Below are 15,375 nucleotides of genomic sequence, written 5' to 3'. Positions count from 1 at the left end.
TGAACAGGCAGAGTACAAGGGATTTTTAGAGCAGTGAAACTATTCTGTAAAATACTATAATCATGGCTCTGTGGCATAAAACCCAAAGCTTGTATAACACCAAGAGCAAAGTCTGATGTAAACTGTGGACTAGGGTGAGGATTCTGTGTCAGTGCTGGTTTTTCAGTCCTAACGACGACCCCCTCGGCGAGGGAGTTTGATGTGTGCAGGCTGTGTGTAAATGGGGGCGGGTGTGTGGGAACTCTGTGTTCTCCACCCAGTTTTCTGGTGAATCTAAAACCACTCTGAGAAGTAAAGTTTATTTTAAAAAATCCATTCTGCTGATGCATCGCTCTTTACTTCCTGAAAGTGCTTTGTTACCTTCCCAGTGCTGCTAAAATAAGAGTTGGATGTCCTGAGCACAGCCCTTCGCTCCCTCTGTAGCCTTGTTGCCTCTTGCACCATTCTCATCCTTGCTCTCTGCTTTCCAAGCCACAGTGGTTTCTCTTCGACTTGAATGGTACCTGCCCAGTCTCTCCACGGGGCTTTTGCTTTGCCCCTTGTCCTCGCTTAATCAATGTCTATGCAGCCTTTACGCCTGTGCTCACCTTCACTTCCTAAAGGCAGGCTTCTCTGAGACCCATAGTCTTCTGCTGCTAAGTTTGTTGCTTTTGCTAAATCTCTCATTTAAAAATCCAAGTTATTTCCCCAGAGCCTGCACTGCTTGTGTATTTAAACATCCATTCTAATTAAATATTCATTATTATTGATTAATATCGCCCTCCCCCACTAGACTGTAAGCACCATGAGGCAATACTCAGACTATTTTTGCTCACCGCTGGAGCCTAGGGCAATAGAGGAGGTTGGAAGACAGGAAGTATTTAGTGTTTGTTGAATGAATGAATGGAAGAAAGGATGAGGACTGTCAAGCTAGCTCTTGGTTACAAGTTTGCTCACTGTTTTCCCCAGCCGTTAGGGGTTTGGAGTCACTGAAATATATATTAATCTCTCAGAAAAGAACCGTTTTAACATTCATTTTTAAAAGTTTCATCACAGCAGAATTTTTTTTTAACTCTAAGCTTCTGTATTTCACGTGGTTATTCAAGTCGGTAGGTTCTATGATTCCAGAAAGAAAGCTGCTTTGCTCTTTAAGGCATTTAGAGCTTAGGGTGAACAATATGAAAATGGTTCCTCAACTGTGGTGATTGTCTGATATCTGGGCTTCACTTCGTGTCCAGCCTCTTCTCCATGTCGTGGAAAATCCTCTCTGGATGGGCAGTCACTCAGGAAAAGCCGTGTGTTCTGTTCATTGCTCAGGAACAGAGGCAGAAGTAAAATCACTATTTATCGGTGGGGCTGCCTTGGGTTCCTCTGTAGAGTATCCTTACGGTAGCCAGCACTAAGGCCACATCACCATGAGGCCATCTGTTTTCAGAAGTTCCCTTGCGGGTGATTTCCAAGTGGTATCCACTGCTTATTTTCCTTGACTTCATTAATAAACAATTGAGATGAAGAAACAATTCCCTTGCTTTCCAGGTAAGCTAAGCAATTGGTCCTAATTACTGTCAGCCCTTAGTGAGTGACCACCACGGGGAGCCCAGCCATTTACCTCAGTGATAATCATGTGAATGGTGAGGTGGTAGTAATTTTCACACAGGCAGCTACGGGTTTTTGAGTTCTCTGACATGGACTTTTTCTCCCAATTGAAATTATACATACTGTGTGTATATATTCATACATATATATATTTTCACATATATTCTAAGTGAATTTTTTTCATTACAGTCTATTCTTTCCCACGGCACTGTGGCTGACTGTGCCGTTGTTGGCAAGGAGGATCCTTTAAAAGGTCATGTCCCGTTAGCACTCTGCGTGTTGAAAAAAGGTGAGCGATCTCTGGTCCTCCCTGTTTGGGCCCTGAATGATTCAGGTTAATTCAGAGCTTACCATCTGAACTTTCTCCCTAGATTTAAACACAACAGAGGAACAAGTTGTAGAAGAAATTGTGAAACACGTTAGACAGACCATTGGACCCGTGGCTGCTTTTCGAAAGGTGGTGTTTGTCAAACAGTTACCCAAAACCAGATCCGGCAAAATTCCCCGCTCAGCTCTGTCTGACCTTGTCAATGGCAAGCCCTATGAGGTAAATTATCAAGGATATTTAATGCTCGGTTCTGAAGTGTTTTCCCCTATTTCTTTGGCATCAACAAAGCTCTTAAAAATAGTTCTCAAGCATGGATTATATCCCTAACAAACACGTAATAGTACTTTTTTTTTAATGTTAAGGGGGAAATTGCATACCCATCCTCTGTGTAGGTATGAGGGTTTTGGAGAGAAACACAGATTAAGACTGTGTGCTTTAATGTTAAGAACCCTTTTGTGAAAATATATTACTATTAGTAAACATGTCAGTTAAATTCAAACAAACTTGTGGAAACTCAATCTTATTAAATTAAAGATAAATTTCCCTTCATTGCAGTCATTAGTGACTATTAGTGAGAAAGCAAAAAGTTGAGGCTGCTATAGATATTTTAAAGGTGGCAATGGATGTATATACTCATTATTTTTCTTGTTTTGAGTGAAAAGTATTTTAGGAAATTCAAGTATATGCATTCTTTCAATTTTGTGCACATTACACGGGCATAGATGTACATATTTTTAATCATCAAGATCTAATAAACAGTGATGTAACAAACAGTAAAGAGTAGTTGTATGAGCAAATGCAAAAAAGAAAATTCTTTCGACAGAATCAGCATATTGAAGGACCCATAAGAGAAAGTACCACCTAGGACTAATAGTTTTGCTAACTGAACCATTTCTTTTCTATAGATACATTTTAAAATTTAAAGTTCAAAGTTCCCTATTTTTGAACATTTCTCGATGAGTGTAAGATATGGGGAAAACAAGATTGCACATAATTGTTTAATTGTATAGAAGAGTAGAAGGGGTTCAAGGAAGAGCCTTCATCTGACTCTTAATTTTCTTTCCAGGTGACTCCTACAATCGAAGACCCCAGCATTTTTGGGTACATAGAAGAAGTACTGAAGCAGGCATCATGACTTCTTTTGTTTTTTTCTTTTTTCTTGAGTCACTTTTCTAATTAGAGTCAAGTTTTTGGAATTATTTCCCAGAAATCATTATTTACATAGAAATTACTTGCAAACTGTGAATTGTAAAGCTTGGTCTAAGAAAAATCTACTTGAAGACTGGTAAGAGACCTGTGCCTTGTATTTGATTAGACCAATTAGCACCATTACCAGTTGCCGGTAACATGACTCATTACAGGTTTTCCAGCACTTCAGTTTAAGAAAGATATATCCAAGGTATGATTTTAAAAAACTGTATCCCCCCCAAAATATTTTAATTGAAAATGACACTAATATTGAGCTGCTTCCGGAAATTAGGACTCTGCATGCAGCTTTGACCAAAATCTAAAACTCAAGTTGAATCAATTTTCTTATAGAAATTCTAATAGTTTCTAATATTCTTGAGATGCCCACATGCATGGTTATTTAAATGAAATGAATGAAATGGGAAGTTTTAGCTAATCATCTAGACATGATTTCCTAGGTAGGAAAATCTATTTAGTCACACATTTCCTGAGGGAAGCCTGGGTACCAGAGTTCAGCCCTCTTTTGTCGTTTTGTTACTTATTCAGGGGAAATCAACTTGTCTGCAAGAGAGCCTAGAAGTCAGTTAATCCAATCTCGTCAGAGAGATGAGGGCTCTTTGGAGCCCCTCCCTTCTCAGGTTCTTAGTTGACTGTGTACTTCTTAATGATTCCAGCTTCTTTTGGAAAGGGAATGATGTAGAAATGGGTACACTGGCAAGGAAACCTCTAAAGAAAGAAATGTCAACATTTTTACATAATGCTAAAGACCAGGAAGTGTTTTAAGAGAAACCAAAAATCCAAATGTTATGTGAAATCTCTAATTTTTAAATAACTTGCTAAAAAAATTGTCCCATCCAAGCACATCTTTTCATGTAAACGTCTACGAAACTATTGAGCATTAAAAAATAATAACTGAAAATGAGTCTTTGTTAATGAGCTTATGGTAATGTGCCAATTAAAAGAGTAGATACAGATAATTATAAATTTGACTTACGTAAGGGTCTACATGATATCAGTTATCAAAGAATGCATTTAAACAAAAATATACCATACTCACTGAGTCCTTGATGGTTCTCAAAGTAATCCTGTTTCAGTCCATCAGGAACATTATTTTTAAGAGCAACTCTCCTAATATAATAGTCTGGGTGCATGAAAGATGTATGAGACATAATAGGTAAGAGCTTATTTACTTGTTTGTTTCATAAAAATTGCTGACAACTTGTATAAAGCATTCTGAAAATGTTAGGTTCTTTTGAACTGTAGGCTATAAAATAACTGGCTTCTCAAATTACAATGTTATTTGCTTAAATTGACTTTTTGATTATTACACCTGAAAAATATATTCATCTAGTTGTTCCCTTTAATTATTTTAGTAGCCTGAGTTAGACCATTTAGATAGACTTTCAACTTGAAATTTGAAGCTGTGGCGTTCCTTAAACTCTCTCTTCTTTTCGGTACACTTTATCCATTATCGCATCTGTAATCTTAAGAAATAATAACATTTTTTAACGTCTTAGCATTAAACTGTATTACCTTATTTTTTCATTTAAAATTCAGTTAACTTGACATGGTAGATTCTTTAGCTGAATGTGTATCGTCGTTCATTTGCAAAGTATAAACTCAGGCAGATCCAAGAATTGTGTAAAGGTTTTTACCTCTTTGATCCTCTTGCACATTTTTCCTGGTAATCAAATCTGAAGGGACTCTTGAGCAAGCAGGCTTGAGTTATTTTCTAGCTGAGTAGGACTGGAAAACAGTGCACAAGCCTGGGGAAGTGGCGTTTTCCTGTATCTGGCTGAGGAAATCGATCTCCTTTGCAGGGTCAGAGAGAGTACTGTTACTCTCATAAGAGTAAATGTGGAGCAAGAAAGACACAGTCAAGTCATCAGATTGCTTAAATTTTTGAAGGAAAATAAAAAGAATTTTCTATTTTAATACTTACCATAAAACACTTTCACTTGGTAGTACTTAACATATTTTGAATTATATGTGTCTTTAAAAATAACAATGTTACTAAAATGTAATCATGCTACATTTGCTGAAATAAATTCTGCAAGTTCTTCTTACAGTATTTTCATAGAATGTTTTACTGTAAGATATTGGAAAAATTAAAATATAAATATTTTCAAATCTATAGAAAAGTGTTTGCCAATTAATTGAGTTGTATGGCTTGTGAAAATGCATTAAATATATACAAATGAGAACTGCTTTACATTTAAAAAGCAGTCTTATTTATAGAAAGTTATATTTGTAAAGTCTCTGATTTATAAAAATATGAAAATGCTTAAGGCTGACAGAGAGTCAAAAGGAAGAAAAACCAAGGTTCTAAGCTTAATCCATTAAATGGATATTAGAATGTGGCAGAAATGATGTTATACATTGAAAAATATTTTATGGTCTTTGAGGCAACTAGCTGGATCTTTTATATCCCTATGTGTTAGAGTCTAGTAGAAAAGATTACTATTTCTTACTAGGTGATCTCTAAAGGAGAAGCACTGTTTCTGCAATTAATTTGTGCATAACAGTAGATGTAAATCTATTTTATATTATGATGACACCATTGTTTTATTAATTTCATTTCTGTAAGTAAAGCTCTTTCCCATTGTTTCTAATCAGGCAACATTTTTAGAAACTTTAAAATCACTCTTATAAGCAAGTTTAGTGCTCCCTCTTGTGGCAGACTCACTTTCGAAGACAAATACTAGATTGAGAATCACTAAAGGCATGATTTTCATTACAGTTTAAGTAATTTTTAAACTGGATGTGACTAGAAAACAAAGCTTAAACAGAGAACTGTAAGTATCTTTTTTTTTATTGACAATGGAGAGGGTTTCTGTTACCATTACCTTTTGACTGAATCTGTTAAACAAAAATCGACATCAAAAACAAATGTAATGTACGTGCAAACATAGCAAATTAAATACAAAAAAGGAATTACTAGTGACAGGTCTTGCGCTTAATAAGATCAACCAGCAGAAAATCAGCAGTTAGATAAATGTTGTTATTAAATAGGTTTTACTTTGAAGTCTCCCATATAAACAAAGAATAAACAACAGTAACACCACCAAATAAAGCCACAGGGAAGAGATTACTCCTCTATACGTTTGTACATTATATATGTTGATCATTCTGTCTTTCTTCTATTTCCTCTGATAAGACTGACTTCAGGGAAGTCACAAGGCCTTCTCAGCTAAAAGCATATAACGTTAGACATGAGTCTGGCTAATGCCCTGTTACACTGACAAAAGGGAGGGGTTTCTGGGTTTTTTTTTTTTCCAGTGGAAATGACCTCAGACTCTGCAGTGGTTGATATTCACTGAACAGTGCTGGCTGGCGGTTCAAGATGTTTGGATGGACATGTCGTTTTTAGTAAAGAAGTTTTTTTTTTCCTTTAGTCCACAGGTAACAAGAGAAGATAATATTTTTTCTTTATAAATTCTTTTTTAATAATTGCTTTTGACTTGTAAACAGTTTGGCTTTGTTCTGTATTGAAAAGGAGATCGAGCCATCACAGTGCTATTTCTGAAGATATAGGACATCCCTGATTGCCTTTAAAGGTCTATTTTTGGCTCCAGTTCCAGGTTAAATCATTCTTTTTTACATGATCAGAGGCAGGTTTTCAGCTTTAAGGATTGACAGACTTGAAGGAAAAACATGTGGAAGCAGAAGACATGCTTCCTGGAAACATCAATTTGACTGTTACAATTCAAAAACTGTAAAAATGGTGGAATGGTAAAATACAAACAGTACTTGGAACTGTCAAATGTTTGCACTCAAGACTTCATGAACTATATATTTTATTTCTTTAAAAAATCATATTTATATCCATTTACATAAGACTTACACATTTAAAAAGAAATACATACACAGTAATACATAAATGCCTAGTATATTACAGTAAAACATGTAAAACGCGTGGCTCCATTTCATAAAAGCATCTGTTGTACAGAATTTATGATGTGGATGGTGCTTATTATTCAAATGACTTAAGTATTTTCTTACAATTGTAGTAAACTAATCAAACTTAATATCTGACTCCCCCCCACCCCCAAATCACATTTTCAGCTTAAATGAACCATGAGTTGTGGTTATTTCCTTAGAATTCAGTCTTCACAAAGGTTTTCACTGCTTGTCTTCTTGGACGGTAGTGCACTTTAGGTAGAGTAGACTGAAAAGACGACATCTAAAATACGTAACGGACAGCATTAGTTGACTGAAAGGTTCAGACAGGAAAATCTCCCTCTGCTAGTCCTGGTGCACCTCCATGCATCCTGCCTACTTCTGTCCCAACAGACAATGAGGAGGAGATCATCTCGGGTCTAACCAATACTCTATGTAATTAACATTTGCTCTTCTCCAATTTTGTGCAGGCGAGCTTCATAGATAAGATTTGCTCAATTTTGTCAAGGAAAGTGTGGCAGAGATATAAACACAGATATTCACAGAAAATGTCAGCAGTCTTTCTGAAAAATGTCCAGCTTGCTGAAATGAGTTGAGTTGACCTATTCCATGGAATAGATTTGTATTCTAATTCATATATTTTAGAGCTCTTCAAGGGATACCTTTATTTAATTGTGACAAAAACGTAATGATAATCATAACATAAAGAATTTGGGTCAGTGATGTGGCGTCACTGATTCCTTCCAGTCATAATAAATACAATTAGGGAAAAATCACAATTAGTATCCTGATACAAGAGAAATCATAAATAATGTGTTCTGAATTATTTTAATTGAAAAAAGTGCTAGTGTTTCATCAAAATATAACTTTGTTGTCCCATATTAACTTACTGGAAATAAATACCTTTATCCCATTTAATGGTAAAAATTAGAAAATAGAAACTAGAATGCCATGCACAAAATACAGATTGCAAATAGTTAAAAGAGTCATTCTACCCATCAGTCAAGAGCTAAGAAGCAAGCACTACTCAAAATATTGAATAGTCATCTGTAACTTAGTGAAGTATTCAGTTCCTGGGAAATTATCATGTCATGTGTAGCAGCTATTACAAACAGTATTTTGGAAAGCCTCTTATTTAGCCAAATTATTACATACTTTTAGATTATGCCTAATGAGATGCCGAATCATATACCATAATTAAAATTTTAATTTTAGGGTTTTACATTCTGAGATGAAATCTCTTATCTGAAAGCTTTTTGTTTTATCAGCAGCAGCTTCATATAGTGACCCAAATAAGGCAGCATATCAGCTCCTGTATGAGGGTACAAAGACCATCCATAAACTCTGTGGAGCTTTTAGTTCAAGGCAATGAATAAACAGCACAAGATGAGCTGTTCCTCTCTCCATCCCTGTGCACACATTTGGTTTTAAATATTGCTCTAAAGAGTGTCTTTTTTTTCCAAAATATTAATTTGTCATAAATGTTAGAATATTTTGGTAAAGCACAGTCTTGGGTTAAAAAAATTTTTTTATGAGTTCTTAACATTTATAATCGAGGAAAACAACAGTTTTACTAACACTGTTTTTCAACAAAACTCCATTTTCATATGGATTTGGAAGTAGATTCCATCAATTAATATTTTTCTAAATGCAAATGCCTTATATCTTATGATTATACAGCAAGGTTTTCTGTTAGTTCTGTCTGCCATTTTTATAAAGTAATTTCACTTTGTTCTTATGCCATAATACTTAGAATTCTTATTCATTTTCAACAAATATAAATCACATTGATGAAAAACAACATACTAATAGCTCAGACTTTTCAGTTATACTTTTGATTTTCATATGAAATCATTTCCAAATCATTTTCCTGTCTCTGCCACTATTTGACTCTATGTACCTGCTAGAATTCTGTCTGCCTATTTCAGCTTCCCCTACATAGAATACTCACCTAAAAGTGTATTACTCTGTAAGTGCCAAACTCTCATCAATAAAATGCTATGTGCATCGATATAAAATGCTACTAAAAAGTAGAGGCCAGTGTGGTAGCAGCCTGTTGACGTGTAATAAGATAGTGACAGGCCTCCAACAGACAGACCTTAAACCAGAGCAGACAGACGGTGATCGGTAATCCTAGATGAAGAGTTACAATATAGATTCCTTTCCACCCTCGAGCAATTCAAAGGGGTTATCTCACTCTGTACTGCTAGGCCATCCCAAAAAGTCTTGTGTATATTTACTAGTCTATGGAGGTTCCATTTTTTTTGGAGGTTTGTATTTTGTCAGCCAAGGAAAGCTACTCACAGCAAGTCAGTGCTGCCTCCTTTGAGTGCCTTGTCAACATGAGTATGTGCGAACAGTGGAGCTGTCTAACCTCTGCAGTCTTGATGAGGCAACTGCAAACGGAGAAAAGGGCTTTAGAGGGACTCGGATGATTGAGTACAAAATTTCAGATGAGAAAGATTTCTTTTTCCCTGCAGAAAGGGATCTAAACGTATTAAAAGACCTTCTTTCTCTCAGATAGAAGCCACTCGTCTTCCTTTTCTCTAGACCAAGTTACTAATGAAAATTTATTCCAATGTGATTCAACTGAGCTTTCAAGTTGTACATTCCTCCTTGGATGAAATCTGTAACAAGAACAGCTCCCCTGGGTGCTCTGTTTTTGAAGCAAAGATTGCTCTTCGAGAATTCGTTATGATGGATTTTTTTCCCCTCCAATATTGAAAAGCTTCTACACTCATTTTAATCGTGTTGAACTCCTCATGAATTTTGCTAACGTGTTAATAATATTAACAAATTAGAAGAAATGTAGATCAAAAATCATGGTTTATATTGGAACCATGACAAGTATAAAGGCCATGACAATATCACCGTGAAAAGAAAGAATGATTCTAGGTGACTGTCTCAGTAAAGAGAGTGGGACTTTTTTGCTTAATGCCTACCAAACAGAAATAACTTAGTGACTGCCATCTCAAAGTTGTCTCTCCTCCAGAATGGCTGTTTTCCTTTGTGACATATATAACACAAGTCTAATGTCCACAGAAGGAAATACTAGTTGGAAATTACTGTTGGTTTTGTGTTTGTTTAGTTCTCTTCTCATAGTTGTGCTTGTTTATTTAAGGCCTTCTGCCTTGGTCAGAGGTGAAAATATCTGATGAGTCTGAGTTTCTAAGATGAAATATAGAACTTGCAATATTCAAACATGTAGGGTGGCAGTGGAGTTAATTTCCATTTACTAAGGACCTTTAGTCCAAATTCAACTTCTAAACAAATTATTTACTTGGCAAATAGAAGAGTAAAGAAACACAAATCATGCAGATGTTTATTTTTCTTCCTAGATGTGGACATTAGCCAAATTTGTCCTTTGGGGGGGTATTTTAAATTATTTTTTTAATGTGAATAAAGTGCCATGAGTTCATGCATTAGCAGTTTACAAAAGAGTATGGTCTAATGAAAGCAAAGTAAACTTCAAGCAGAGCAAACCAACTCAAGACAAGAATCAATTCCAGAAAGCTGTGCAAGATCAGAGAATGACAGCATTTGCTAAACAAGCTTTATACTTTATAAGCAGAAATGCAAAACTACTGTACCATCCGTTGTCATTTTCCTTGACTGCCCAGAAGTTGTGGTTAACCTAAATCCAGCCGGTAATGTTTCTGAGGACCCAGGCATCATGCTGATTCCATGTACTTCACGGGGAGGAAATTGCCTTCTCCAGGTCGACCCACGCCTGAAATTCTTGTCATCACTCTGCCAGTACAGAGTTATTATTTGATTCAATAAAAACAGGTAAACTAGCCCAGGAGCTTAAAACTGTGTGCTTAGAAACATGTAATATTGATTATTTGCATGCAGTCTGGAAGCTATACACATGAAATACTATGCTTTCTTTTGAGTTCTAGTGATTCCAAAATGAGAATGCAGGAGACTTGAAATATAAATGTTTTTATTAAAAACTCATAAGATTTCAAATCTAAGACATATATAAAAGTAAAATCTTTTAAAATCTAAAATAAAACCCTAGAGTTTTTTCAAAAAGAATATTAGACGTGCTTTGTTCCACTTAATGCCAACTGGTTTTATGGTAGGAGATGATATACTTATTTGAATAAATGTTGGGTAAACTCTATTTGACTTACACACTTAAATATTTCATGAAGTTTGCTTTTATGTATACAAAAGATATATGTTATGGGAAATCTATATTTGAGACAGCCTGGCTCAAATGGGATACTATATCTTTTATTTGGTGTAAGAAACTTAATTTGTCATTTGTTAGATTTCAACTGATAACAGAATTAACTTGTAATTTTTTGAAAAATCTATGCAGGCTGGTCACCGTCCTTCTAATAAATACATGTGCCCATTAGATGCCACTAAAAGCATAGTTTAACTCTGGTTGCTGTTTTACAGTGTGATTCTGGTTGCTGATTTTATTATGTCTTAATGCTAAAAATTCTTCCCTCTCTGTGCATACACAAAGTACCTGCACAGAGGCAATTATTTTCTCTGGATTGGAAAGCAACAATATGTAATTTAGCATTTAACTGATATTATTCTCTGTATCTAATCTAAGGAAAATATTAATCATTCTATATAGATCTTCCCTTCTTACATCATATACTTACATACATACATACATACATACATAGATTTTACCTTCTTATACCAGTATCTCATAATAGGACTGTCAGTTCCCTAAAGGCACAGCTAAGTATGCGTGGTTGACCCTGCTAGCTCAGGTGACATCATTTTGGCATATGGACTATAGATATTCAGCCAACATTATCACTGTTATATATAAGTAACACTGTAAGGTATTCATCATCATAGGCTACTAATTTGATTAAGTAACAGGCAAGGTCAAGCTGGGAAAAATAAAATCATTAATGTGATTACATTTATCTACCAGTTTCTTTTAGTATCCTTATTATCAATATACAAATTTTGTTTAGATGTGGTAGCCATTTTATAGTTTTGAGATTTCTGCTGCACCTCTTCTCAACTGCTGAGTTTTGCATTGCCCTGGACCTCTCACCTGGGTACAAATGGAAAAAGGGAGCAGAATTTCACAGCTGTGGCTTCCCTGACTTCTTTCATCTGGGAGAAGTTGCTGCATGAACATAAATATTCTTCAGTACTACAAAACACTACAGTACGTTGTAGAAATGTGTAACTCTCAGAATGTGTGAGTTAAGGGCTCCAAAAAATGCCAGTAATTTGAGAATTTAAATTGTGATTCCTTAACTTATGCTCTTTCAACATAATGTTGCAGCAAAAAGGAACAATAAGCAACAACATCACAGGAAAAGGTTTCGATGAGATGAGGTTAAAAGACACCCTTGCATCTAAGGATATCCTCTCAGATGAGTCTGCAGAAGCACCTGAGCACATCTCAAATTATTTCAGTGGAACCTGAATGTGATCAACCCCAGAAACAAGTCTCCTCTGGCTCTAGGCAAGATGTTTGGCTGTTTTTGTTCACACTCAAAAAGCAAAAGCAAAAACAATGCAACAAGCAAAAAACTAAGACAAAAGAGACTAGAGGTTTTGAATGATGAAATCATGTGCTGTTTCTAATAATAAGAAAAAGACAGAAAGTCATTCTGTTTAGACCTTTCTGCTCGTTCATTACTTCCAGGAAGCAACACTGTAACCCACATGGACTTGCATCTCTACCCGGACCTCTACTTCAGGTCAGTCAGCATTTTAGAATGTAGCAATATGACAGATCTTTAATCATTTTTATTAAAATTCCTTTTCCAACTTTTAAGTTAGGAGAGTAATTGTATTTAAAAGTCTGTATGGGTTTATGCAGACTATCTTTTTGATTCAACAATTAAGAATAAGGATTCAAAAGATTATCAAACAAGATATAAAATTAAAATCAGTTAAACATTAATTTTAAAACATGAATCATTATCCTGATTGGACAGGAATAAGCATTTACAGGAAGTTAGCTGAGGTCAAGACTGCAGAGCATATTTGTCTATAAAATCACCTCCTCCACCAAGGACAGCTTGAGTTTTGTAAAACTAAGCTTCTCTGCCCTGCCCATCTGAATGTGGAATTATTGTCTCATTTTAGGATTTGTTGGGTTCATTCACAGAACTATTTTAATTCGCTTTTCTTTATAGCCAGGAAACACCTCATTATGCAACACAGAATTATGCATCTCTGTATTTTCCACTTCATACTCTGGTTTTCTTCCCATTTCTTCCAGAAAGACCCTTGAAAACCTCAGGACTATTAAAATCCACAGTGTTTCTCAAGGCACAGAATGCACTAACGCCCTCTGTTTACTTACTTACCTGCATGTTTACTATTTTCCAAATCATTTAAACATGCATATATTATGTTTAGAGATTCTTACAGCTTTCAAAGCCTATGACTATTAAAATGTTATTCATATATTTTTAAGGCAAATTCAATATTGATATCTAAAATAATGAAAAGCTTCCCATTTATTGAAAGAAGGTTTTTCTCTTCATTTTAATATCCTAAGATTTCCTGCGAAGACACACTGATTATTTAAGAAACAAGCACATTCTTTATTAAAAAGTTGGATTTATCAAGACTAGTGTTATCATTGCTTATAATTTAAAAAAATGTTGCTCAATATTATTTTGCTGTCATAGCTTCATGAAAAAAGTCTCATTTCAAATTACTTCTTAGGGTTTTTAACTGCTGATATAATATTTATGAATTCATAAAGTTTGTTCTCAAATCAAATGAGTAATAAAATTAAATATTTAATACTGGGGAACATTCTAGATTTTATCCACAGAATAAGTCTCTGCTTAACTTCTCAGCACTAGTGATTGAAAGCCATATTAGTTGTACTAAGATCCCTTTTGAATGAGAGATAAGGACTTACTTCATCCAGTCGCCGTTCAGTTCCCAGAGCCAACAGGTTATTGTATTCCCTTTCAAGAATCTGCCTTGCCTGTTGACATCAAATTACAGTTACTATCAATGAAATCACATTTTGATTTAAAAAATCATACAGAATATAGTTACCCTAGAAAACATTCCAGTACCCTGTTTTATTTATGGAGTCTTAAGTTTTTCATCCTCCATGTCTATAAGCTGTTGTAAATTTTAGCTATAAATACAAAGTAGGGCAATTTTCTTTAGTCTATGGACAGTGGAGAAATTGCCTCACATAAATGTCTGAGGTCAAGGGGCTTTGACCTCACTTTGTTACTTTATTCCAATGAAATATTTTAATATATACTTTGAACCATATAAAAACAAAATAAAAATACAGTAAAGTTAGACTCACTTTTGTATCAAGTCTATGCAGGTAGTTCTCAAACCTGGCCAATGATCATCATTTGGAAAAACTGCAGCTAATTAAGATTCGTGTGTCCTCTCGATATCTGATTTCTTGGGCCTGTGATGTAGACTGCAAGCTTTATTTTAAATTTTAAGGAACTCCAGTGATTCAAATAATTATCCAGCCTTGGGAATCAACGGCATACCCAAAGCTCAGTGGCTGTATAATTCAGACACATAAATAGAAATGACTGCCCCTCGGAGACACAGAGACTAAAGGCCATCTGTCAGGGACATTGTTTTGGGGAATCTGGCCTTCAGGTGGGAGGCTGGACCACATAACTTCTAAACCCCTTTTTGCTTAATTTTATGCTTTTGTTTTGGCTAGAAATCCAGTAGCTTGAAGTTAAAGCCCCAGTGACCTCTTTCAAAGGTTGAGCTAAGTCCCATTAGGAATCGTGAATACATAGCCAACTTTCTTTTTTTCCCTAAAAGTTTACTCTGTCTTTATATAAACTAGGACACAGTGCAACTGCAGAACAGAGAGGCTTGCCTGGGTGTTCTGTGTTGGAATTTGCAGTAATAAAGCTAAGCTGCTGTAGTCAAAGTTCTCATCCAGTGCTATAAGGGAGCCATGCACACCACTTTCAAGAATATTATTCGCATATTCTCGAAGTCCAATTGCTTGTATCCAGCGAATAACTCGATCATTGCTCCAAACCAACACATCTAGGAAAAAATGTGCATCATTTTAGGCTGCAGTATTTTGCATAGGAAACAAAACTACTGGCTGAAATGAACCACAGGTGTCTGGTCAGGCCAGTATTTATGCTGACTTCTTCATCCACTTCCTAACGCACTTGGCCCCCTTGTGTTACATGCATTTACTATTCTAATAACAAATCTTTTCTACTTTTAGCCCAGAAGGAAGTTATCATTTTAAAATTGTGTTTGTAATCACTGAAATGAGAGCATTTCCATCACATGGAACATAATGGCTTAAAATGTTTCTTGTTTCCATTCTAGAGCTTGAGGGGTCTGGCTGACATTTAAGGTTTTTACCCCTAGATGGGGACATTTCTTATTTGTGTCTTGATACACAGCTC

General features: G+C 35.4%; 2 protein-coding genes across 4 annotated transcripts in view; one reads left to right on the top strand and one right to left on the bottom strand.

Moving 5' to 3' along the window:
- ACSS3 (acyl-CoA synthetase short chain family member 3) overlaps nucleotides 1-5,157 on the top strand; it is a 134,764-nt gene extending 129,607 nt beyond the window's left edge. For both annotated transcript variants that reach the window (XM_072973331.1, XM_072973332.1), the window contains 3 exons: nucleotides 1,765-1,864; nucleotides 1,947-2,122; nucleotides 2,970-5,157. In XM_072973331.1, coding sequence (XP_072829432.1) covers nucleotides 1,765-1,864; nucleotides 1,947-2,122; nucleotides 2,970-3,038 — 345 coding nt within the window. In that variant the 3' untranslated portion in view covers nucleotides 3,039-5,157. The remainder of the gene's footprint in view (nucleotides 1-1,764; nucleotides 1,865-1,946; nucleotides 2,123-2,969) is intronic.
- Nucleotides 5,158-6,308: 1,151 nt separating this feature from the next.
- The window catches only part of PPFIA2 (PTPRF interacting protein alpha 2), a 391,656-nt gene continuing 382,589 nt past the window's right edge, over nucleotides 6,309-15,375 (bottom strand). The window contains exons 28-32 of one of the 2 annotated variants that reach the window (XM_072973329.1): nucleotides 14,823-14,998; nucleotides 13,869-13,937; nucleotides 10,582-10,741; nucleotides 9,296-9,387; nucleotides 6,309-7,274 (exon numbers count right to left, since the gene is read on the bottom strand). In XM_072973329.1, coding sequence (XP_072829430.1) covers nucleotides 9,329-9,387; nucleotides 10,582-10,741; nucleotides 13,869-13,937; nucleotides 14,823-14,998 — 464 coding nt within the window. In that variant the 3' untranslated portion in view covers nucleotides 6,309-7,274; nucleotides 9,296-9,328. The remainder of the gene's footprint in view (nucleotides 7,275-9,295; nucleotides 9,388-10,581; nucleotides 10,742-13,868; nucleotides 13,938-14,822; nucleotides 14,999-15,375) is intronic. The other variant, XM_006197860.4, reaches the window with a different exon arrangement.

Source organism: Vicugna pacos, chromosome 12, assembly GCF_048564905.1.
Source record: "Vicugna pacos chromosome 12, VicPac4, whole genome shotgun sequence".
Taxonomy (NCBI): Eukaryota; Metazoa; Chordata; class Mammalia; order Artiodactyla; family Camelidae; genus Vicugna; species Vicugna pacos.
Note: the sequence above shows the minus strand (reverse complement) of the source record. Positions and strands in the feature narration are given on the sequence as shown.